General features: G+C 33.1%; 4 protein-coding genes across 5 annotated transcripts; 1 reads left to right on the top strand and 3 right to left on the bottom strand.

Annotated features, from left to right (window-relative positions):
• The first annotated feature begins 3,083 nt into the window (after positions 1 to 3,083).
• On the top strand, positions 3,084 to 5,889 carry LOC120134566 (auxin efflux carrier component 4-like). 2 transcript variants are annotated; one of them, XM_039151004.1, is made up of 6 exons: positions 3,084 to 4,292; positions 4,394 to 4,641; positions 4,755 to 4,840; positions 5,171 to 5,328; positions 5,411 to 5,487; positions 5,571 to 5,889. In XM_039151004.1, the coding sequence occupies exons 1-6, from the start codon at positions 3,099 to 3,101 to the stop codon at positions 5,635 to 5,637; spliced, it is 1,830 nt and encodes a 609-aa protein (XP_039006935.1). In that variant the 5' UTR covers positions 3,084 to 3,098; the 3' UTR covers positions 5,638 to 5,889. The 2 variants fall into 2 exon arrangements, with proteins under 2 accessions (XP_039006935.1, XP_039006934.1); XM_039151003.1 differs by having other exon boundaries at positions 3,084 to 4,308; positions 4,380 to 4,641.
• Positions 5,890 to 13,634: 7,745 nt separating this feature from the next.
• Positions 13,635 to 14,066, bottom strand: LOC120134309 (leucine-rich repeat extensin-like protein 5). The gene has a single exon (XM_039150751.1). It carries the CDS (start codon positions 14,064 to 14,066, stop codon positions 13,635 to 13,637), a length of 432 nt encoding a protein of 143 aa, XP_039006682.1.
• A 2,657-nt stretch (positions 14,067 to 16,723) lies between these two features.
• On the bottom strand, positions 16,724 to 18,110 carry LOC120134567 (late cornified envelope-like proline-rich protein 1). Its single transcript, XM_039151005.1, has 2 exons — positions 17,327 to 18,110; positions 16,724 to 16,736 (listed from the first exon to the last, which is right to left on the bottom strand). The coding sequence occupies exon 1, from the start codon at positions 17,816 to 17,818 to the stop codon at positions 17,396 to 17,398; it is 423 nt and encodes a 140-aa protein (XP_039006936.1). The 5' UTR covers positions 17,819 to 18,110; the 3' UTR covers positions 16,724 to 16,736; positions 17,327 to 17,395.
• Positions 18,111 to 22,695: 4,585 nt separating this feature from the next.
• On the bottom strand, positions 22,696 to 24,583 carry LOC120134422. The gene is made up of 2 exons (XM_039150859.1): positions 24,311 to 24,583; positions 22,696 to 23,145 (listed from the first exon to the last, which is right to left on the bottom strand). Exons 1-2 carry the CDS (start codon positions 24,440 to 24,442, stop codon positions 22,957 to 22,959), a joined length of 321 nt encoding a protein of 106 aa, XP_039006790.1. The 5' UTR covers positions 24,443 to 24,583; the 3' UTR covers positions 22,696 to 22,956.
• Positions 24,584 to 25,117: the final 534 nt, after the last annotated feature.

The raw sequence follows: 25,117 nt of genomic DNA, 5'->3' as shown, positions 1-25,117 counted from the left end.
AATACAGTCTTCCAATATTTAATCCATTTGCAATATGGTCCCTGCACCTATGAAAATTAGGGTAAATTATATAAATGGTCACTGAATTTTTCAGGCACTTGAATTTAGGCCCCCTAACTTTTAAAACTTACAAAACATTCCTCAATTTCATTCTAAACTCCAAATTCCAAAGTAATTCAATTTCATTCTAAACCCTAAATTCTAAAATAATTCAATTACATTCTAAAACCCAAATTCTAAAATATTTCAATTTAAGGAGGAATATACTAGATCATCTTTAAGAACGTGATAGCGTTTTGATTTTTTTACTTTTGTGAAGAATAAAAAATACACTCCCTCCTCGTAAATGTAAATTTAGTGACCTTTAATAATTTAAATATAAAAAATGATTATGGAATAAATTGAATAAAAAACACAATCTCTCAATGAAAAAAATTAAGAATCAAAATCCCCAATTGACATCCTTATAATTTTTATTTATTTCAATTATAATTTAGTTTTTTAATAGTTTGATGTGATTATAAGATAACATTTATTCATTTTTTTAATTTATTAATAATATAGATATACCCTACAAACACAATTGTTTGAATTTAAAACTTTTAAAGGAAATAACATTTTTTTACCTATGAAATCACTTAACGAGTTATAATATAATTTTTTTAAGTGTATTAGAAAATTAAAAAATAGATCGTGCTAGAACTAAAAGAATACGTGACCATGAAATAGAAAGTTTACGTACGTTACAAACACATGGCACAATCCCCATCTCTTTTGAGTTGATTGTTATCATCAACTTAGGGTATATTATATTAAATTATTGATTTTTTTATTTTATTTTTGAAGTAGTCAACTTTAGTGTTTATTTTTTTATTGTGTTTTTATGATTTTATTAAATATTTTTTTCTACAAAAAATATTCGATGTAATAAGTAAATAAATATTTAATTATCATGGTAATATTTATATTTTAATTATAATAGAAATAATATAAAAATAAAATATATTTATACATCATTACTATAATTAACATAACCCATATATAAATTTTTGACTCTGCAATTTATGTAGTCTTAATATTTATATGAAAGATATAAAATATATTAACACGTATGATTAGATATAAAAACATACACAAATAATCATAAATATATTTATTTTTAAATAAATGAATTATTATCATATACTCTTACTATTGAAAAATTTTCATGTCTTTAAATTAATATTAAAAAATTATCATATGTTTTTAAATATAAAAAGTAAATTAATTAATAATTTAGTGACATTGGCGTCGTTTATAAAAAAGACAGAAATTGAAGTATTTTAGAATTTGGGTTTTAGAATGTAATTGAATTATTTTGAAATTTAGGGTTTAGAATGAAATTGAATTACTTTGGAATTTGTGGTTTATAATGAAATTGAGGATTGTTTTGTATGTTTTAAAAGTTGGGGGACCTAATTTCAAGTACCTAAAAAGTTCAGTGACCATTTATATAATTTACCCTAATTTTCATAGGTGTGTGACCATATTGCAAATGGATTAAATGTTGGAGGACTGTATTGTAAGTTTTAAAAGTTAGGGGACCTAAATGCAAGCTTCAGAAATGTTCAGTGACCATTACTATACTTTACCCATATATTAATGATGATTTTAGCTAATATTATAACATTGTTTTAATAGATTAAAAATATGGTTTTTGTCTGTTTGATCCCCATGCATGAGTGGGGTCTGTCATAGAACAGTCAAAATCAAGTTGTCGTCGCCTTCATTTTTCTTCTTCTTTTGTTACATTATTATTTTAAATTTTTTATATTTATTCAGAATTCGTGTTGCTTCCAATAATGTCAGCATCAAAATTTAAATTTATTCACTTCTGCTTTGTTTGAATTGTGGTGGTCCTGCAATATCCAAAACAATATTAAAGGTTGAAAGGATGATATGTTAATAAATTTATGGTATGATGGCAACACAGCCTGGCATTGCGACCATTGAAATTGTAGCACCCAAGCCATCCATTAACTGGATATGAAAATACAAATTGGATATATATATACTAATAATGCATCATATAAACATGCAAGATATTATCGACCACAAGAGTATAATTACTCTATTATACTTCAAATAATTCATAAATATAAACATGTAAATCAAGTATGAGAAGAGAAACATGTGTGTCATTTTTACATACAACACAAGAGTATTGTCGACCACTTATTAATCCATGACTCCAAAATTTATCCACACAATCACATTATTACTAATAAGCTATATGATATCACCTAGCATTGGATAACAATTAATAATAGTATTATCAGCTAGCATCAGATCGTACTTATGGCACTTAGCATCACTAAATAAACATATCACAATCAAGTATCAATGGTAAATGTTGTACCACATATCACTAAGCAATCAAATATTATTCATCATCAAAATAAATATAATCGCTTAGTATTATCGAGCAATTGAAAGGAACAATCACAAATATTTGAATAAATTTAGATAATTTATATAAAAACGCATCATGATTCACACCTTTCAATTTTAACTAATAAAAAATATATTTCTTAATATAAGGTGTCACACATAAGATATATATTTATCCTACTCGCATATTATATCAAAAGATAAATGTTATTTTCATAATTACTTTATTTTAAATGTTATATATTTAAATAATTAAAATAATTTTTTTTTATAAAATAACGTTTTAAATATACGTATAATTTATTGTCATTTGAAAATAAAGTAATTTAAAAGCAAATGAAAAAAATTGACAACAAATTACTATACAAATACAAGTGTCAAACTTAAAGAAAGAGGTATGGATTGGGGCAAGTTTAGAGGACTGAGGATTTCGATCCCACAGTAGAGTAAGTACAACAATGTCATATCTCCCGCTTCTCTCTCTTTCCCTATATATTTTATCCCTTCAACTTCAAACATTCATATCTCGACTCCTCATTTCCTTTCTTTCCTGCAAAATTTGCAGTCTTCAAGCACCGATCTTTTCAAGTTAGTTAAAGAAGGGCTTTAACTATCCCTCATTCAGTGTTCATTCTCGGTTTTACGTGCGAAACGAGAAAGAGAGGGAGATGATTAGTTGGGGCGATCTTTACACCGTTTTAACGGCGGTAATTCCGCTGTATGTGGCTATGATCTTGGCATACGGCTCGGTTCGCTGGTGGAAGATTTTCTCTCCGGACCAGTGCTCGGGAATCAACCGGTTCGTCGCTATTTTCGCCGTCCCGCTCTTGTCTTTCCATTTCATTTCGACCAACGACCCTTACGCCATGAACTTTAGGTTCATAGCGGCCGACACTCTACAGAAGCTCATCATGTTATTGGTTCTTGGATTGTGGGCAAATTTAACCAAGAATGGGAGCCTTGAGTGGATGATCACCATTTTCTCTTTATCCACACTTCCCAACACTCTAGTGATGGGCATTCCGCTTTTAATTGCCATGTACGGTCCGTACTCAGGGATGCTAATGGTTCAAGTCGTGGTTCTCCAGTGTATTATTTGGTATACGCTTCTTCTCTTCCTTTTCGAGTACCGCGGAGCCAAACTCCTAATCATGGAGCAGTTTCCCGAAACTGCAGCTTCCATAGTTTCTTTCAAAGTTGATTCGGATGTCATGTCGCTCGACGGCCGGGATTTCCTCGAGACCGACGCTGAAATCGGAAACGACGGGAAGCTACATGTTACCGTGAGGAAATCTAATGCTTCGAGGAGGTCTTTGGGACCTTGTTCGCTTTCCGCATTGACTCCGAGACCGTCGAACCTTACCGGAGCCGAGATATACAGTTTGAGCTCTTCGAGGAACCCGACTCCGAGAGGTTCGAATTTCAACAACTCGGACTTTTATTCCATAATGGGTGTTCAAGGATTTCCCGGCAGGCAATCGAATTTCGGTCCGGCTGATTTGCACTCCGTTCAACCAACTCCAAGACCATCAAATTTCGAAGAAAACAGCTCCGTTGTGTCTTCGAGATTTGGGTTTTATCCGGCACAGACCGTTCCTACATCGTATCCTGCTCCGAACCCGGAATTTTCATCCGTGAGGAAGACCGCTAAAGCTAGCCAACATCAACAAGCTCAACAGCAGCAGCAGAAGGAGAATAATAAAGAGAATCATGATGCAAAGGAGTTGCACATGTTTGTGTGGAGTTCGAGTGCTTCGCCGGTATCAGAAGCTAGCGGACCTCACGTCTTTGGCGGCAAGGATTTCGGAGCTTCCGAGCAGGATGCTAAAGAGATCAGAATGTTGGTTTCTGATCACCCTCAAAATGGGGTAAACAAAGGTAATAATAAATTAATTTATCTAATTGGTTAAACAGTTGCTATTTTTTTAATACTAACAATTTGTTGACAGTTAGTGGTGAATTTAATGGAGAAGACTTCAGCTTTGCTGGAAAAGAAGGGGAGCAAGAGAGAGAAAAAGGACCCAATGGACTCAACAAGTTGGGCACCATTTCGACGGCCGAGTTGCATCCGGAGACTGTTGGTGGCAAACAAATGCCTCCGGCCAGTGTAATGACCCGCTTGATCTTAATCATGGTGTGGCGCAAACTTATCCGAAACCCCAACACATATTCCAGCCTCATCGGACTGATTTGGTCCCTAATAGCTTTCAGGTCAGTTCATTATGTCAATCAAATTTTAATTTGAATAGACTACGAATATAATTAAATTCATATGATTATCGAAAATAATAGATTACTAATTATAAGTGTTTTAATTAATGCAGGTGGCATGTGAGTATGCCGAAAATAATAGAGCAGTCCATCTCCATACTATCAGATGCTGGACTAGGAATGGCCATGTTTAGCTTAGGTAAGCATTTCAGTTATTTGTTTATGCTTTATCTCTTAACTGATATTTTAACTGTTTATGATACAATTGTCGAATTCAGACAACCCATAAGAACAAAAAATCCATGTAATATAATATCATGGACCATTTTCCTTTCCAAAACTAATCTTTGGACTAAACGGGATTTAATTTAACCTCCCGATAAGTAGGGTCGTGTTGTGACGCTGGCTACCGGTTCAGGGTCGGTGGGCATTGGTTGTGATAGAAGCCAATCAGGCCACCAGTTACTGAAAGGGTAGTTGGTTTGAAAGTCGTATTTTTTAAGTTTTATAGTTGGAAAAAAAAAAACAGGTCTGTTTATGGCACTGCAACCCAAGATCATCGCTTGTGGGAACTCAGTAGCCACCTTCGCCATGGCGGTTAGGTTCTTGACCGGTCCGGCTGTCATGACTGCCGCCTCGATCGCTGTAGGGTTACGTGGCACCCTCCTCCGCGTCGCCATTGTTCAGGTAACATACAAAAAAGAAAAATACTTGCATTCCTCCATAACTATTAGGCCTGTTAGCTAAATTTTGTTTCAAAATTTAACAGGCGGCTCTTCCACAAGGTATTGTACCATTTGTGTTCGCCAAAGAATACAATGTTCACCCTGCAATTCTCAGCACTGCGTAAGTGGAAAACCCTAAATACATTTAATAATATCTTAACTATGTATAGGTAGCTGATGTCTTAATTTATAATTATTTTTCAGGGTTATCTTCGGGATGTTGATAGCACTGCCGATAACGCTCGTGTACTACATTCTTCTCGGATTGTGAAGGTTTTAAGTCATCTAGGGTTTGAATTTCTGCCAAATATTCAGACAGGAAGCACTGATCGAAACCGGAGTATTTTCTGGGTTCAAAAATCATTGGAGATGACTTGGGTAAAGATATTTTTACATAGTAAAATGTGTTCCCTCCCCGATAAAAGGATCATGCTCTCATTAAAACCCAATTTCCTAGAGTAATTTTTCACAAGAAGATAGCAAACGGCACACTGAAGTGGGAAAAGGTTGGGGGCGGGGGCCATTTCATATCTAATTAATTTCACTTCGTCTCCCTTATGATTCTTGTAAACTTTGATTTCACTCCAATGGAAAATAGCAAAGTTCGATTTTTAACTCTCTTTAAAGTGGATCGAAAATCATAATTTTAATTTACATTTGTTGATAATATTGACTGCTACGTACATATGTCATTAACATTTGGACATGAAAGAAGGAAACATGCGGTGTTGTCCTGATGTGCGTGGCTTCATCCTACATCAAACAATGGAGGGCCATCCCTCATCCCTCCATTTATTTACATCCCAAATTTCTTCAATGTAAGTATTAAATCCTTAAATTATTAATAATGTGATCATATGATTTTATAAAAATAAAATTTTAGTTTTTATATCGATTTTATCATTAAATTTTTATTTTTATATTAATTTGATCATTTTCGGTCGTCACTAATCGTCATTCGCGGCTAGATTAGTATCAAAATATTCGGATTTCACTTATATTTTCATTGATTTTGAGCGAATTTCGTATAAAATTAATCTAAAAATATAAAGGAGTGAAATTCAAACATTTTGGTGTCAATCTTACTATGGATGAAGGGCAATGGTAGATGACAATTGATTGACATTAACCAAATTAATATACAAAACAAAATTCAATACCTAAAATTAAAGCTTTTTAAAATTTAAATACAAAATTGATACACGTCAGCACATGTAAATACCAAACTACCATGTCATATGATTGTTAATTTTTCACTCTGCTGTTGCTCTTAAAAATAAAAGAGACACTATTAGAGTTCTCCTAGACGACCAAGGGAATAGGCTTGAAACCTTTGATGATATTTCTGCCGAGGTCAATAAATATTTTTCCACAATGCTAGGCACTGTTGATTCTGCTGTTAATGATACTGATCCTAATTTGTTAAAGGAATTAATAAAAGTTTCTATTCATGCTGATAAGGCTGCTGCCCTAGTGAACGATGTCACTAAGGAGGAAATTAAAGAAGCATTTTTCTGCCAAGGTAATGATAAATCTCCAGGTCCGGATGGCTACTCTCCTTTATTTTTCAAAACAACCTGGACTATCATTGAAGGTGATGTCACTGCTGCAATTTCTCATTTCTTTCAAGAGTCTTTCCTTCTCCCTGCCTTTAATGCCACTATCATTGCATTGGTTCCTAAGATTCCAAATCCGAGTAAGGTTAAGGATTTTAGACCAATCTCTTGTTGCTTAGTGGTTTACAAAGCCATCACCAAAATTCTTGTCAGAAGATTGACTGGTCTAATGCCTGATTTGGTTACTCTTAATCAAACTTTTTTGTTAAAGGGAGAAGCATAATTGAAAATACTCTTCTGGCTCAGGAACTAGTTAGAGGCTATAGTAGACAAACTTTATCTCCAAGATGTTCTTTGAAAATAGACCTCCATAAGGCTTTTGACTCCCTTAGTTGGAACTTCATCTATGCTATTTTAAAAGCTATCGGTCTTCCAAATATTTTTTCCACATGGATCGAAACTTGTTTTTCCACAGCTAGCTTTCTGTATCCATAAACGGGAGTTTGTCAGGGTTCTTTAAAGGAGCTAAAGGCCTAAGACAAGGAGATCCTCTCTCTCTCCTATTCTCTTTGTCCTCTCCATGAACATCCTCTCTAGGCTTCTCAATGTGGCTGCTACCAAAGGTGTGTTTAGCTACCATCCCAAATGTAAAAAAATCGGGTTAACTCACCTTTCCTTTTGTTGAGTTAATCGATTGACGGAATCAGCCAAGAGGGGGGTGAATTGGCAATAAAAATTTTGGTGGAAGCTTTTGCAAAAAATTGAAAGAAATTGCACAGCGATTTAGAGTGGTTCGACTTTCTCAACCAAAGTCTACGTCCACTACCTTAGCTATCCACACTAAGGATTTTCCACAAATTCACTAATTTGTCTTTCTTTTGAGGACCAAGAGTAACCTTACAAACCCTCAAGAATTATGCCCCAAATTCTTGAGAACACTCTCTCCTAAAGAGAACAATACAAATTTACAAACTTACAAGGAAATCCTCACAAGGTAGATTGTTTGCACAATTCTAGAACAAAGAAAAGAACACTCAAGAATGAATACAATTGAGCACAATAAGTGTTCTTGAAAGCAAAATAAATATTGAATGAAAAATAGGCTTGAAATGCTCAAACTTGAGGTTTGATGCTTTCTCTTTGATTCTCTCTTGATTCTAGTTGCTTGATGTTTCTTGTTCTTGATCAATGGCTTCTAAGCTTGCTTAAATACACCTTGAATCACTTCTGAACGTTGGGGATCATTAATGAAGATAATATAGCCGTTTTAGTGTGAAATTAATTAATAAAACAGTTTGGAGCGTGGGGGGAATCGGTACCCCATAGGGGGAATCGGTACCCCATAAGGGGAATAGGTTCCCTAAGTGTGAAATTCAAATATTTCGACCGTTGAACAGTGGGGGGAATCGGTTCCCTCCGAGTATACTGGAATTCTCGGAGCCAAACCATTCAGGGGGGAATCAGTTCCCTCTGAGCAATCTGGAATTTTTGGCTTTGAAATGGTTCGAAATATTTTGTAAAATCGTTTTGAAATTATTTTAAGATTAAAACTTAATTTTACAATTGAGTAAGGATTAAAAATGACATTTGAAAGATTTGGAGTAATATTTTGATATTCGAATAATTATATCGAATATACTTAGAAAATCTTTTTGGAAAATCTTAAAATTCATTTAACTTAATTTGTTATATCGAAATATCAAAATGTTTTCAAAACCTTTGCTGATGACCTTCTTATTTTTTGTAAAGGTTCTGTTGATTCGATTGTAGGGGTGAGTAGTGTTTTAGACTATTTTTACAAAATGTCTAGTCTCAAACTGAATGCTTCTAAAAGTGAATTTTTTGTTGTTAGTATGCCCATTGCTGCTATTGAAAACATAACTTTAATCACAGGGTTTAAACATGGCTCCCTTCTAGTAAGATATTTAGGTATTCCTTTGCTTACTAGAAAAGTTTCTGAAAAGGATTGTGTGATCCTCATTGACAATATTAAATCTAGATTGCATCACTGGTCTAGTAAAATGCTTAGTTACGCAGGTAGGTTGGAGCTAATTAGAACTGTACTTTCTTCTATTACTAACTTCTGGTGCAGTCAACTCTTTCTCCCTATCTCTGTCTTGAGGAAAGTTGAACAACTATGTCTTGTTTCTTCTGGAAAGGGTCTGACAAAACTGCTACAGGAGCCAGGGTTAGCTGGAATAACATATGTTGTTTGAAATCTGAAGGAGGTCTCGGTATTAAGGACATGAAGTCTTGGAATAAAGCTTGCATGATCCAGTTAATCAAAAATATCCTCGCGGGCGAAGGATCCCTTTGGGTTGCCTGGCTCAACAATTACGCTTTCAAGGGCAAAGACTTCTGGTCTGTTGAAATTAACTCCTCTGCTAATTGGAGTCTTAAGAAACTTATGAAATTGAGACCGGAAGTGCACCATCTCCTTTCCTCAGGTATCGTCAAAGTTAGTTCAATCTGAGACTCTATTCGGGTGATAAGGCCTAAAGTCTCATGGCAGAAACTAATCTGGTTTCCCCTTCATATCCCTAAACATAGTTTGATAACTTGGATGGCTTTTCTGGATAAACTCCCCACCAAGGAAAGGCTTCATCGAATGGGTCTTATTAATGATTGCTTATGTGTTTTTTGCAATACTGAACTGGAAACTAGAGAACATCTCTTTTTACAATGCCCTACTGCTACCCTTCTGTGGTAAACTGCTTTTACTCTTTCTGGTCTGTAGTTCACAGTCTGCTCTGGGGATGCCTTTGTGGAGAGGGCATGCTCAACATGGAGGGGTAAATCAATGCTAACAACGATCATGAAGCTGCTTCTTAATGCTCTGGTTTACTTACTTTGGGAGGAACGAAACAAACGTATGTTCCAAGGTCGCTCAAGGTCTGCTAGTGAAATATTAAAGACTGTCAAAGATGTAATTAGTTTACAACTTAGAGGTAGGATTTTTAAAAGAGTTGATGTGAATATTTCTCTTTGCAACCACTGGAGAATAGTTGATTGCTGATTAATTTGTATGTATTGTTCTATTTTGGACCCTGTATGTATTTTGTAGCATTTTTGCTATTCTGGATAATAAAATTTTGACTTATCCAAAAAAAAATTAATTAATATTATAACTTAAGTTTTTCTAAGTTGTGTGGTATAAAAGATACACCACTGAAAACTTAATGGTATTTGGTGTGGTTAACCCTTCAATAATTTAAAGAGAAAGTAGGAGATAGGAGGAGTCATGGTCGATGTATGGTGAACCACGGACATGAGTCGGAGAAGATGGGCCCGACCCCAAGTGAAGGGGCCATTTGAGGGATTATACTTTTCATTTTGGGAGGGACCTCTGAAAGAAATTGATTTAATAAACGATATTTCCCTTAAATTATATATTTGTATATAATAACGGCAAAAACCAATTATTATATTGTAAAAAAAACAAAATGATAACATAAAATGAAAATTAAATCATAATAAAATTAAATCTGAATATATTTTTACATATAATGAAAATTAAATCATAATAAAATATCAATTAATAATAAATATATATATTACTTATAATACGATTCAAATTTAAAATTTTAAAAATATTAATATTAATTATTTTATTGATATTAAAAACACGTAAAAAATACATGAATTAGTAAATCCAGTTGTTGTACTGCCTCATGCACTGTCATGACTTCATTGTCCCCATCATTATCATCATTTATTTGTTGGTATTTCCCATTTCCAAATTTAGTTGAAATTGAAGAAAAAGAGGACACTCATATTTTGACAATAAATTTGGAATTTGTATATTCGTTTCAAAGTCGAAAAAAACAACTAAAAAGCATATACAATTATAAGAGAGAAAACAACGGCTACAGGCTAGGGTTTGTTGTTAATTTATAGGCTAAACTACATCATATAACACTTAATTTTAGTTTTTTTTATCGAATTTGTTACTGAATTATAAATCGATACAATTATAGTATTAAATCTTAGTTTTATGTGTAGTTATACCACTATCGCATTAAGTGATAAATAATATGTTAATGCGGACGATAATTTTTGTTAAAATTATAATATAATCAAGATGACGACATTTTCATATCGATATATTGTTGCTCAAAACGATGTGATTATGTAAGAACTTTTTTAAACCCTTTAATTTATGTATTAAATTTACCATTAAACTTTACAACGATCAATTTTAGGCACTAAATTTTCGGATTTCCATTCGTAATCAAATGTCGTCCATCATCAGTCGCCATCTATAGTAACATTGATATCAAAATATTTGCATTTTACTTCTCATTCTTTTCCTCAATTAGTTTTTCACATAACTCACTCAAAATAGATGAAAAAGCATCTAAAGGTTGACATGTTAATACTCTAATATCCTCCAATGAGACTTGTTTTGATGTATATTGTTCATTTCTCGAAATAATATTTTTTTATAATTTAAATTTTTGAACAAATATCTCAAACTCCTTAAACCTGAGAAACCTCTTAAACATACCAAAAATCATGGATTTTTTGTTTAATTTTGAGTTTTAAATAGTTTTTGAAAAAAATCTAAACTGATAAAATAGTAGAACCACAAAATGAGTTCATCGATATCTTGAGTGATGGTAAAAGACATCGAAGAATAACATTTTTTGATGACAAATAAAATGTGTGAAAAAAACTTCAAATTAAAGATGGAATAAAATAATTATTTGACTTTTACATCAACACCAACTAATGTCTATCTTATTGTTAATAAATTAACATCTTAGTAACATAATTACATACAAAATTAAATTTAATACTGTAATTGAATGATAAATTCTATATAAATATTAAAATTAATTAATATCATATTATATGATATAGTTTACCATATTTTCTATATCTTCATATAACATCAAGGAATGCGATGAAATCAAATACTATTAAGATCAATTCAAAGAGAAAGAACAACGACCACGTGAACATAATCGGACGGAGCATGTGACTTGAGGGTCAATAGATGCAGTGCGGACAAACATAGGTAGCCATCCATGGAATGAAAATCGAAATCAAAATCATATTATGATATGGAGAGCTCGGTGTTTCGTGGCTAAAAAGGAAAACCAACCTACCATCCATCATACATTTATAGTCGATGGTGAAGTTCAATTTTCATGTGTAGACATGGCCGTTCCATGATCATGTTGATGTGGTGGTTTTATTGTAGGCATACAAATACAACACTACAAGACATTGAAGCCAAAGAAGAAAGAGCAAAATAGTAGCTGAAAGGATAAGAATTCCAAATAAGGTAGGGACAATATAGGCTGAGAAATACAAAAATATTTAGATTTATAATTAAAATAAATTCGAATATATATTAAAATAAATTTAGACATGATATATATTAGGTGGGTAAGAAACATGCGGTGCTGCCCTCGTGTGCGTGGCTTCACTCCACGACATGCAAATACTCCTCACCATAGTCATCAAGATTTAGGGTTAGTATGTCAAGTGGCCATAGTTAACAAAACTTAGATTGTTATCGAATCGCCAGTCAATACATAATCTACAGTCAAATCTTGTACAATCAAAATATTGAAAAAATGTAATTTTAATATTCATAAGTCGAACCGACGTAAAAGCAAAACTTTTGTTGTATCAATGTTTTATAAAGTTAAAATGACCATCTAGCTCAGTTGGTAGAACAAATGTTTGTGGGATCAAGTCCCACGGGAGGCATTTTATAATTCGGAGGTTTCCTACGAAAGTTACTCTCAACCTGGTGTTGGGGGCAGCATACTATCTTACCTCCCCCTTACCCCATTACATATGAGAATAAGGATCAGCTAATGTTGAATGAAGTTTACTTAATAAATTTTTCTTAAAAGACATCAAAGTTTACATTTCACTTTAAAATATGTTCTAATTGGATTCCAGATATAATCAGGATCTATCAGATATTCTTAAATCCAAGTAGGAATGGACCAAGTTAAGCCCATTGACATATGGTTGCCAAAATGGCTGTTCGACTTCCTTCTTTTGGGCTACTGAAAGCCCATGGACATGCGTTTACTGCCTTCAATTTTATATAACATTTTAGGGTAAAGTATCTATTTGGTCGCTCATCTACTCTTGCATTTCTTTTTTGATCGTAAGATTATTTTTTTCAACATTATATCTAATATTATGGTTTATTTCTTTTTTTCGCTAGCCTTTAGATTTGATCATTAAATTAACGAAAATAACCTAATAAATAATCGATATTTAAAAATCTAATCAATTTGGTACAACATAAAACTTCAAAATCCCTTTCCCAAATCATATCAATTTTATGTTTTAATATTTAATTTTATAAATATTGTTTAACTACGTCCCACACTTTGTGTCTTGTCTTAATCAATAGAATTTGAATTTGAAAATGATAAATATATATTTTTGATAAATATTTGAATTTTTTAAGCTTAATTAAAAGCTTAAACTTAACTTTTTGGATCAAATTAATTAAAGTGAAATATAAATATTAAATTGAAAAAAATAAGTACTAAGCTAAATATTAAAATCATATTCAGGTACCAAGATGTATATTAATTCATTTGGAAAAGCAAAGGCCATAGCAGACAAGAGAGAAACAATGCATCGCCACAGCTAAGTCAAAACATGCTCATCTCATCCATTACGCAAATTAATTAAACACTTTACAATTTATTTGACTTGACTACAATTCCCTGAACTAGGAAAAATAAAAAAGCACAAGAAGAAATGCGGTTGCAATCATCATCGTCATGTATGGTTTTCCAACGCCGGTTTTTGTTGCCGGTGACTGATCATCCCTTTGGTGAGGAGGTTTCCGATAGTAGTATGGGAAATAAGGTAGGATAGGGTCAGGAGGTGGCTGACCATACAAAGAGTTACCATAAGGTGGCGGTGGTGGGAAATAGGGTAAGTTCCCTGTTGGTGTAGGGTTGGACGTCCCTGGTGGAGGGTATAGTGCTCCTGTTTGTGAAGGCTGAGGATTAGTAATCGGAGGCGATTGAGTGACCATGCCGGTGCTGCCTCCGGGGCCGGTTGGTGGAGGATAACATGGGTATGGACATGGGTTGTCTTGCTTGGTTTGAATGAAGAAAGTGAGAATTATGGAGAAGAAAAGGGAAGTGTTGGCCATATGTTATACAAAGGATGCAATTGGAAGCAAAAAAGAAGGCAGAATTCGAGGAATACGTTTGGGGTTCAGTGAAGAAAAAGTAAAGGAGCCATGAGAGAGTGATAAAATATATGTTGATAAAGATGGTGACATTTTTATTTATTGATTGATTGATTACTTGTTTTTTTATTGATAATGCTTTTAGGTGTTGAAAGGGAAAGGAGAAAAAAATTAAAAATTATAGGCATGCATTAAGAAGCTTGGGGATGAAGTATCTTTTAAGAATAAGGAAGAATATAGAATTTTATGTAAAGGATATGAATATTTAAGATGTATATTAGAAATTAAGTGTGAAATTATAAAATTAAATCATTAAAAGAAAAAACATAAATATATTTAAATTATATTAAAAATAAAAATTTTAAGATACAATTATCACTAACACCTCTCACGATCTATCCCTATCTGCAAGATATGTTAGGAAAGAGCTGTTGAAACTTGCACATGAAAACCTACTGAATATGTGTTAGTTGTCTGGATATCCAAAAGCATGCCTTATAAAAGAAAAAAAGTTGACCTTTTGATGGCAAATGTGGCTGTCCAGGGCTAGATGCTACACTAAATAAACAGAGAATTAACATTAGCTGATAACAGGGGAAGGTATGCTCTGTATTTTTAGGAGTCTTATTTCCAAAATAATGCTTTTAATGTACTAATCAACCGCTCACATCACATGTATCCGGGTGTACATATTATTAAAATTTTATATGAGTTAACGTTACGAGTTTAAATTTTAGATTGATTCAATAATTATTTATTAATTATATCATAATTTTTTTAATTTTCATCAAATAAAATTATTGTCGTTAATGCTTAAATAGAAATAATAGTCTTTTTGAAGCTTGGGATCTTATATAGTTACACTTTTTTTTTTGAATGATTATATAGTTACACCTAATCACATGTATCATGTACGTTTGGGCTTATAATCAATTAAAATTTTAGATTAAGAAATATATTAGGTGCAAGTGTTAGTTCAGGTGGACTTAATCAATTTCATTTTGAAAATTATAGATTGGGACAAAAATCATTGAAAGATACAACTTCTCTCGGCAAGCATCGGAAATTTGATTGGGAAAATTAAAGAAAAACAATTGGGAAAAAGTGAAACTTTGATCAGACTTCACGCAAGTGAGCATAGATTTGTTGGTCTAATTATGAATTTAGTCCCTCCGTGTTGTGAAAATTTAGAAGCTAATTCATCTACTTTTAGCTTATTTTAGACAAAAAAGGGAAAATAAGCTATTGAAAGTTTTGTTTAGTGCTTTTTAAGCTCTTGTTGGTGGTATGAGGTAGTTGTTATAACAAACACTAATGGTTCCAAATCCCATGATAAATTAATTAAGCATAATGGACCCTTTTACCATTTCTTTGAAGTCCAACAACCATTTATTTCATCAAAAGATTCCTCAAGCTTCTAACAAATACCTTACATTACCCCTAAACTACCAATAAACTTAGTCCACATTGTCGTTTTTAGGTTTTTTTTTCTCTTTATCAGTTTCAAGGAAGAGTTTCTACTTCAAACAGCAAATTGGCCCATGAATGTAGTGAATCGGTCAGGACAATTTTTGAGTTTACGTTTAAATCCAAAATTAATATTGGGTTTGAGAGTCGATTAAATGTAAATAAGAATAAAACATTCACATAATCTAAAAATTGATAAATTATTTAAAAACATATATTATCTTAATTTTTTATATGATGCAAATCTTTAAAATCAATGGCATTACACGCAAAAAATGTTAATGATCATAAATAATAATAATAATAATAATAATAAATTAATAACAATGTTAAAATAAATAAATAATATCAAAAATAATTAAATATCTAAATTAATTACCGTGTTTGTGGTAAATTGCCAAAAAAAGAAAGAAAGAAAGGTTAAAGGGGAAAATAACAATTAATTTGTAAAGTGAGACTAAATTGAAGTACATGTAAGATAGAGAGGTAAAAATTGCAATTAATGATGCGGAAAAGGATAAAATTGAAATACATACAAAAAGTACAAGGTCTAAAATTTTAATTATCTCCAAGTTAGAAACATGCATATCCTAAATTGGTTTTGGATCAGGTTGATCGGATCGTGGATCAAAATATAGATTAATACTCAAAATGATATTGTTTTAGGATATAAAGAAATATCTCAAAACGTCATTTTAAAGGTTATTTAAAGCCCTCTTAATTATCATTTTAGATTTTTTTTAATTTTCTATTATCAATGACGTTTAGACTCTGTAATTCAAATTGTAACCGCTCTGGGATGTTGACACCTCTGTCAACTTTCATAAGCTCGAGCATTTGTTTCGAGGGTGTAATGAGAGCTTGTTAGGAGATTTGTATGTATTTAAATGGCATTCTCTGATCGTTTGAAGGTTCGTCTTTATGTATCCCTCTCCAAACGGGATAGAGAATTTTATCGTGTGACTGAAAGTGATCAGTATCAATTTGATTTTTCTCATTAACGGCCTCTAAAATGGGATATCCCTAGAGGTTCAACAAATCAATTACTTAAAAAAGCAAAATAGCAGAAAGCTATACAAAATAAATAAATAAATCAAATGCTAAAATAACTGAACTCGTAGAGCTCAGGGTTACAAAAGACATTATGCCACTAAAATTTATGAGCTACAATGGCCTAGCCTAGCATGGGGTTGATGGCGTGTCAAAGGTAACGGATCGCAAGTACCAAAAAGTGGGACCCGCAATTTGGTGGCGAAATTGAAGTCGATCTCTCATCCGTTCCCACTCTAATTCACACTGAATCATAATCTGACGCGTTTAGATTATAACATCAAATCTGATCCGATGGCTATAATAATATTTTGTCTTTTCTTTAACTTTTCACTTTCGATTTTATTTTATATTTAGCGTTTGTTATTTTATAATAATTAATATTTTTATAATTACATTTTATCTAAAACACGTATTAATACAAATACAAATCAATCAAATAATTCCGTCATGCCATTTGTACAACTAAAAGGTAATGTAAGAGTGTTGTAAGTCACCGACCAACATTTTCGAATTTGATTTAGATTAATTAATAATTATTTAGGATTTACATTTTAAAAAATAAAATTATTGATTTAATATCAGCTAAAGTAGAGTTTCTAAATTTTTATTATTGAACAAATATCGTGATACAGCAAGAAAGTAGGTCCTAAAACTTTCTAGTTGGACAAAGTTATTTTCATGTCCTAAAATTAAAATTTTACGGGGAAAAAAACGAAAATTGTACTTGATGTGTCCAAGTTCTAGGACAGGATCCTAGGACCTTCCAAATTTTAAAAAGCGAGGAGGAGAAATAATCCAGAAACCAGAGCCAATAACACCACTGCAACATTCCGGTCTGCACGGCCGAAATTCTGGTCAATTGGGTACAAACTCCCTGGTGGACCGGTTATGTATATGTAGGATGGTGGACTAGGTGGCACAGGCGGTGGTGGGCAATATTGAGTCGGCGGCTTTTTCGGTGTAGGAGGCGGTAGTGCAGGTGGTGGAGGGCATGCTGGCGGCGGAGACGGTGGTGGTGGTGGAGGAGGACTTTGTATGCATGATGGGGTACACTTGACGCCTTGATCACCTCCTGGTATTGTGCTCTCATCAAGCTTCCTTGGTTCCAATCCGTTGGTGGGATATGCAACGGTGGTGATCACGACTAAAACGGCTAGAGACGATAGGAATTGGCGAAGATCAATCAACGTCATTGCAGCAAGAAGTCTGAAAACTTTGGGCTGAGATGAAGATGGCTGATGTTCAATTTATGTTAAGGAGGAGGAAATCAAGAAGAAATTTGCGGTGATGATACGTTATTTGGTACATGCAGAGACTTTGAAAGGCTAAAAAGTGAAGTGGAATTCGATGAAAATTTGGGAAACCAAAGCTAGAATTTCAATGGGCAAATGAGACGTGTTTTTAAGGGCTATTTTCCTTTGGTTTTTCGTTTATTTTAGTGACGAGTTTCGTTGCCTTATTTCACAAGGGAATCCCTTTATGTGGAAATGATGCGATGGTCCAAAATCAAAGGGACCCCCAAACAATATACACCTTCCCTAGTAAGTTGTAAAAATATGGATTCTAAATATTTTTCTAATTAATATATAAACCTATGTGTTTCGTTAGTTGATTTGTATTATATCTATAAACGGGTATAAATGAAATTTTATGTTAAAGGATAAATTTATAAAATTTTAAGAGTGACTATTAAAAAATATAAAAAAATAATTTTTTTAAAGAGAGTGATTTTCCCAACCTACCCTTTTGATCTATCTTTATATATAAATGCCATAAATGCTCTGTTATGTACAAGTTAGGAATTTAGGTATATTTTACCCCTAGTCCAGCAATGTTCATGTGAAGAGATCACATACATCTCAACGTTTATTATTGTATGATCAAATATAGTTATAATTACTTATGCTTTTCTAATAGGAAATTGTCCATTTTGCTCTCAAAACTCCTATAACTATTAAATCTAATTTGATTATAATTATTTATATTTTTTTATTCGAATTAAAAGAGATGAATTAAATGACAAATAAATTTAAAAAGTGGTATTCGTAAACCGAAATGAAAAAGTTAGAATAGACGGTGAAGGAGACGAGTTTGTTAGCAGAAAATAGGAATATTGGACGGAGATAGTGGGTTAGTCACAGCTCAGAGTTGGCATATTCCGCCCCAACTCAAGGTGGGAAGAATCAACATACTGGAGTCTTGTGTATCCTTTTCACTAACAATTGCCTTCTCCATTATTTTCTTTCTCAGGGTTCCTCCTTTCCCACTAATTACCACTTTCCTCCATCTTCTTCTTGTACAACTAGAAAAGAAAAATTACATGTTTTTCCTCCTAATTTTCACAATTTCCCTTTCCATTTCATCTGTTGTTGGCACGTACTTTTCATCATTTTTAGGAAGCTTTTAATTATTCTATTTTCACTCCTCCTAGATAAAGACAATGCGATAAAGATAAAGGGATAAAAAGATATGTTACTGAATATGTGATCAAATCATCCATTTGTTTTATAAAATATGAACAATTAATTAAATTTGAATGGGTGTTATGTTAAATTCAGATGAACCAAAGATTCCTTCTCCCTCAAATTCCCTATCAAAACCGACAAATTGGTTATAGAATTTATTGGTGTTGTTGGTAATAGTTTTGTTTCAACGTGCTATGTAGAATTTGTGGGTTAATTAGTGAGAAACGATGACCAAAAGAACATGGTTAGGCTAATGGCAGGTGGAGAGAAAGAGGACAGGAGACAAGAAAAAAATGAAAAATAAATAATGGAATGGTGAGGATTAGATGAGTGAATAAGAAGTGATTGTGGGTATTCCTTTTAGCGACAAAAAGGGTTCCGTCCCTTTTACTTAAAGCATCAGCGGCATCTTGCACCTTTATTCTACCCACACCTTTTGCTTCTTCTCTTCTTTCACCAAATTTATGCTTGCTCCCGATCCAAGCAAATCTATGAGTTAGGGTAATTGAATATATTATTGTGTTGGGGATTGGAGATGAGGTCTGGGTTTTGTAAGATACATGACAAATGCAAGCTAAACGGTTAGATTCTTGTACACACCAAATTAATTCTCAAACCAATCCATTTTGCTCAAAACCATCTTCGCTCAAATGACGAGCAATCCTAAACCTAAATCAGAAATTCTAGTGGCCCATGCTTCTTCCAATCGTTGTCGCTAAAATCTCTCCCCTACCCACATTCTGACGCATATTTCCTATACAAACATCATCCAAATGTCAAACAATTTGATCTTTACAACGTTGAATTCAACCTCCTCCTCCCTTTATAAAACCTGCAAAACCCTAACTTGAGTTCACATAAAAAACTACGAGAAATATCTGTATAAAAAACTATATGCAAGAAAAAGAATAAAGAAAACGTTACCTAAGAGGGAAAAAATAATAATTGTTATAGTAGAGGTAGAATGCATCTTCCTAACATGACAAATTTTAATAAAAAATATTATTTGAATAATTCATCTTCTAATAAGACAAAATCTTAATAAAAATTCATTCTATTAAAATAACAAATGCTTTCAAATAATATTTTTCATTAAAATTTATCATGTTCGAACATCAAGTTCTACCTCTACTATAACAATCATTATAGATTACAATTTTTTCACCGAGAGCTGTATTCCCCTAACTTTTTGATCCATTATTTTTTGGAAAAAAAATTATTTTTAAAAGGTAAATACATAAATGGTTTCTCTATAAGATATTATTTTATTAAGTCTCGATTAATAAATTTATAAAATAATCATCCGACTATAGAGCGCTACTTTGTTAAATCATCCGACTAATCAAAGTTACAAAATAATTACTTGGTTATTTATATGTTTTAAACTCATCATTTTTCTATTGAAAAAATTAGTGACTGTCTGAGATGTACGTTAGGGGTGTGCAAAAAAACCCGATTCGACCGATCCGATCCGTTGATCCGATCCGAAAATTTGTATATCCAATCCGTTTTTTAATTTTCAGAGAATTTAGATCAGGTATCCAAATTTCTTTTCGGATTATCGGATTGGATGCGGATCGAAAATATACCATTTTCGGATTATTAGAAAACCCGAATTTTTTGTTGTTGCTATTTTCTATAATTCTAAACACAAGTCACTGACTTGTCAAGTTGTCATAGGTTCGGAGTCCATGGCCTATGACGTCCCCCTGGGCCCTGGCCCATCCTCCGGTGCCTCGCCTATTGTTATTAATATTATAGGGCAGCGTTTGAAAGTCAAAACTCACTTCGATTACGTGGCGACACGTGGTTGGATAGTTTCTTCAGCACTAGCTAATATAATACACAGAACCGAAACCAAAATTCCTTTCTTTATTTTGTTAGACCAAACCAAAAATCATGGCGGCCTTTAAGCTACAAGCTCTATGGAACCACCCAGCGAGACCCAAAACCAGTGAGTTCACCAGTACAATTTTCTGTTTTAATTTATGTTAATTTTTTTTTTTAATTTTTTGCAAAAAAAATCGGATCGGATCCGGATATTTGAATATCCGATACGGATCATTACTTTAGGTATTCAAATTTTTTGGATATCCGAAAATTCGGATCGGATAATATCCGATATCCGATAATACACACCTCTAATATACGTTAATCTGTTGATGGAAATATAATAAAATGAAAACCTGCAAAACCCTAACTTGAATTCACATAAAAAAAATTACCAGAAATATCTGTATAAAAAATTATATGCAAGAAAAAGAATAAAGAAAACGTAACATAAGAGGAAAATAATAATAATTGTTATAGTAGAAATGGAATTAATCTTTCTAACATGACAAATTTTAAAAAAATTATTATTTGAAATAACTCATCTTCTAATAAGACAAAATCTTAATAAAAATTATTTAAAAATTCATCCTGTTAAAACGACAAATACTTTTAAATAATATTTTTCATTAAATTTTTTCATTAAAATTTATCGTTGGAACATCAAGTTCTACCTCTACCATGACAATCATTACAATTTTGTCATCGAGAGCTGCATTCCCCTAACTTTTTGATCCGTTATTTTTTTTTGGAAAAAAGTTATTTTTAAAAAGTAAAATACATAAATAATTCTTTAATTATATGATGTTATTTTATTAAGTTTTAATTATTAAAATTATAAAATAGTTATTTGATTATAGAGTATTATTTTATTAAATCTTCTGATTAATAAAAGTTACAAAATAATTACTTGGTTATTTATATGTTTTAAACTCATCATTTTTCGTTGAAACAATTAATGATTATCTGAGATTGACGTTAACCTGTTAATTGAGATATGATAAAATTTAATCTCAAAATCGTTTGAACTATACTTTATAAATTGATTATTCGTATACATTATATTATTAAATCAATGCTAGAAATATTGCGTCACTAATTCAATCGGAAATTTCATCTGGAAAGTCAACGAAGACGGAGAAGCCTCGGTCTCATCCAAATCCCGGGCTTTCACCACTTATCCCAACACCATGGACAAAAATGACCCGTTCAACGACTGCGGTCTCAATGGCATCACCTACGTCAGTAAAGGATATTTACTTATGGTGCAATCCAATACGGGCAAGATGTTTAAGGTCGATGCGGACGACGGAAAAGCTAGGTCGTTCTATTGGACTGGGATCTGCTGATGCCCGACGGTATCGCGATGAGGGGAGACGACGTAGTTTTAGTCGTCTCCACGCAGAAGCTTTGGTTTTTGAAGAGCGATGACAGTTGGTCGGAAGGTGCGGTGTATGATGAAACCGAACTTGACGAAGAAGGGTCCGCCACCTCCGTCGTATTGGGGAAGAGGGGGAGGCCTATGTGTTATATGGGCATGTGACGGAGGGTATAACGGGAAAAGGAAGAGACACGTTTATGATCGTGGAAGTGGGATCCGACAAAGTAAGCGAGGACGATCTTGTTTGGATATTTGTTTTATTAAGGTTTGGTTTTGCTTATTTTTTCTTTGGAGGTTTCAAATGAAACTTGTCCAAGATCAGTTGATTAATGTAGGTTTGCTCTTTGTATTATTTACTACTCTAAGGTACACATACATTCATTTTCCAAGAAAATCAAGTCAAATTTATCTCTTATTGCAATAAACAATAATTCCACTTGTCTTAAGTTACAAATTCCAGGGTATTTGACAACATCAACGAACGTTTTACCCGGAACATCATGAAGCATTGCTAGGCGGAGCCGTGTTCTTAATGTTTGCTTGCACCAATGGTCCAGCCGTGCCTTCTGGAGGTGGCAGTGGAAGTGGAAAAGTTGGTGATTTGTTATTTTTATCCTTTGGTGATGGCAGTGTTGGAGACTTCATCCCATTTTTCTCAGTCCCGAAGCTCCTCAAGCTTCTCCATGATCTTTTTCTTCATTTCGAATCTACTCATACGAGCTTCTGCCGGTTTTGGGACAAGGATAACACCAAAAACTCCAGCGGTTAAACATTGCATCATCTCTCTTCGTGAAACAGCTAAACCTTCATTTGTTAAGGGTTTATGTCCTTTCTCAAATCTCACCTGCAAAAGAGAAAAGAATGTGTTTGGATTAAGTCTTTCCCTTTCCTCGTATACCAAATGCAACGCTCTTCGCGAGAAAACAGTTTCACAGAATCCATTATAGTTCTGCAAAACTTGATTCCCAAAAGAATTCCTGCATCTGCAGTATAGGCAACAACCTTAGTAGCTCTAAAACTCAACTTCATCAGCCAAAGCCAATCTGACAAATTTTTCCCTATCTGAATAAAGCAATGTTAATCTTCTACAGTTCTGAATGGTTATCGAAACCTTCCAGTTTGTGCAATTCAACAGATTTCTTCATATATTTTCTTACAACTAAGAAATGAGAATCCGAGCAGACTATAAATCTACAATCCGATTATAAAAACGATCAACAGCGGAAACATGTTAACATGTCGAGGCACAAATACCTGGAATCAACCACAAAGAGAGTCTATTGGATCGTTTCGCTACTCAAACAGAGTAGATCATTCCTATCAGTGAAACGTGAAAACATACAGATATCCATCCCCCCCCCCCCCCCGTCCCATATTTACAGCCATAAGTTCAAACAATTGCTTCAGTAGAAGAATAAAAAATACCACAAAACATAAATAATGACGAATAAGGAGGTCCAAAGAACCGGAACTCAGTGAGCACCGAAGCAAGAAACGAGGACACTGAAAACGTCAATCTAGAAAGTAGCTTCAGACATCATACAAACTCAAATTCACTGTGATATATCAGGTAGCAACATCTTCTGTGCATCAAATACTTGAACAAAGTAGCTGTGATACATTAAATCGGTAATCCACCCTCAGTAATTATTAATATTCATTCTTTTCTTACCAACATCTATTAATAATTAAATCGAGTGATAAGTAGCTTGATGCCCCTTAAGCAATTCAAATTTGGTTAATTATGTTCATCTACAATATGATGCTGCACGTAATATACAACAGAAATGATTATCAAATCAATACACATCAACTTATTAATATATGTATCAATTATCAAAACAATATCCAGATTGCCTAATTTTAAGCAAAATAGGTAAATACCGATTTAACAATCATGGGTTCATAACAAAAATTTAGCCACAAATGAATGTGCAAACAAGGAATCTATCAGAAACCCATCTCTGATCACATATTTGTCCTTCAAAATAGTAAAGTGAGCAACAAACCTGGAGAGGAACAATAGATGTTTTAAGCTTCGTAGTGACTGTAACTGATGTCTTGATGGGTAATGATAAGTGTCCTTTTTCTAATAAAGTGGAAAGTGGGATTCTCACCGTCTTCAAGTTAGATGATGTCATTTGTCTACGGTACGTCTCGCCGGCGGTGAAGCGTAGTGTTCGCTGCAGCTCCCGATCTAAGAGTACTGAAGAAGAGTGGAGTTGGTAATGGTCGGTGATGACACGATGGGCTTTTGTTAGAAACAAAGATGGGCTGGAGAGGATAAGTCAGACAGATCATCTGGATTGCGATTAGGATTATAATATCGATCATAATTAAAGTGATTGCCCTATATTATTATATTATAAATTTAATTGATGAAATTTAAAATTACTTGATTAAAGACGATCCATTCTTTCGCATGTGAGGAGGTAGGATCTCATGTTGATATTCTGTTCTTTCGTATTTGAGAAGTCAAACACTAAATATGAGATTTCATTCTTTTGGATTCGAAGATGTGAGATTTGTTAAAAATAATATGTTATTTCGTATCTGAGAATATTAGATTTTAAAGATGAGAGGTGAATTTGTTGAAAATATTACCCTATCCGATGATACCGAACTCTAAGGGTGCGTTTGGTTCACGGAATGCAAGATTATCAGTGGGAATAAAAGATTACCAGTGAATAGGATTACTGGGAATGTTACATTACTGTGTTTGGTTGGTTTGACATGAATGTAAGATTACAGTGTTTGGTTGAAGGAATAAAAGATTACTGAAATGTATATTTTACCAAATTGTCCTTGGTCTATAT

Source organism: Hibiscus syriacus, unplaced genomic scaffold (assembly GCF_006381635.1).
Source record: "Hibiscus syriacus cultivar Baekdansim isolate YM2019G1 unplaced genomic scaffold, ASM638163v2 tig00110597_pilon, whole genome shotgun sequence".
Classification (NCBI taxonomy): Eukaryota; Viridiplantae; Streptophyta; class Magnoliopsida; order Malvales; family Malvaceae; genus Hibiscus; species Hibiscus syriacus.
The sequence above is the reverse complement of the archived record's forward strand: the minus strand, read 5'-3'. Positions and strand labels throughout refer to the sequence as shown.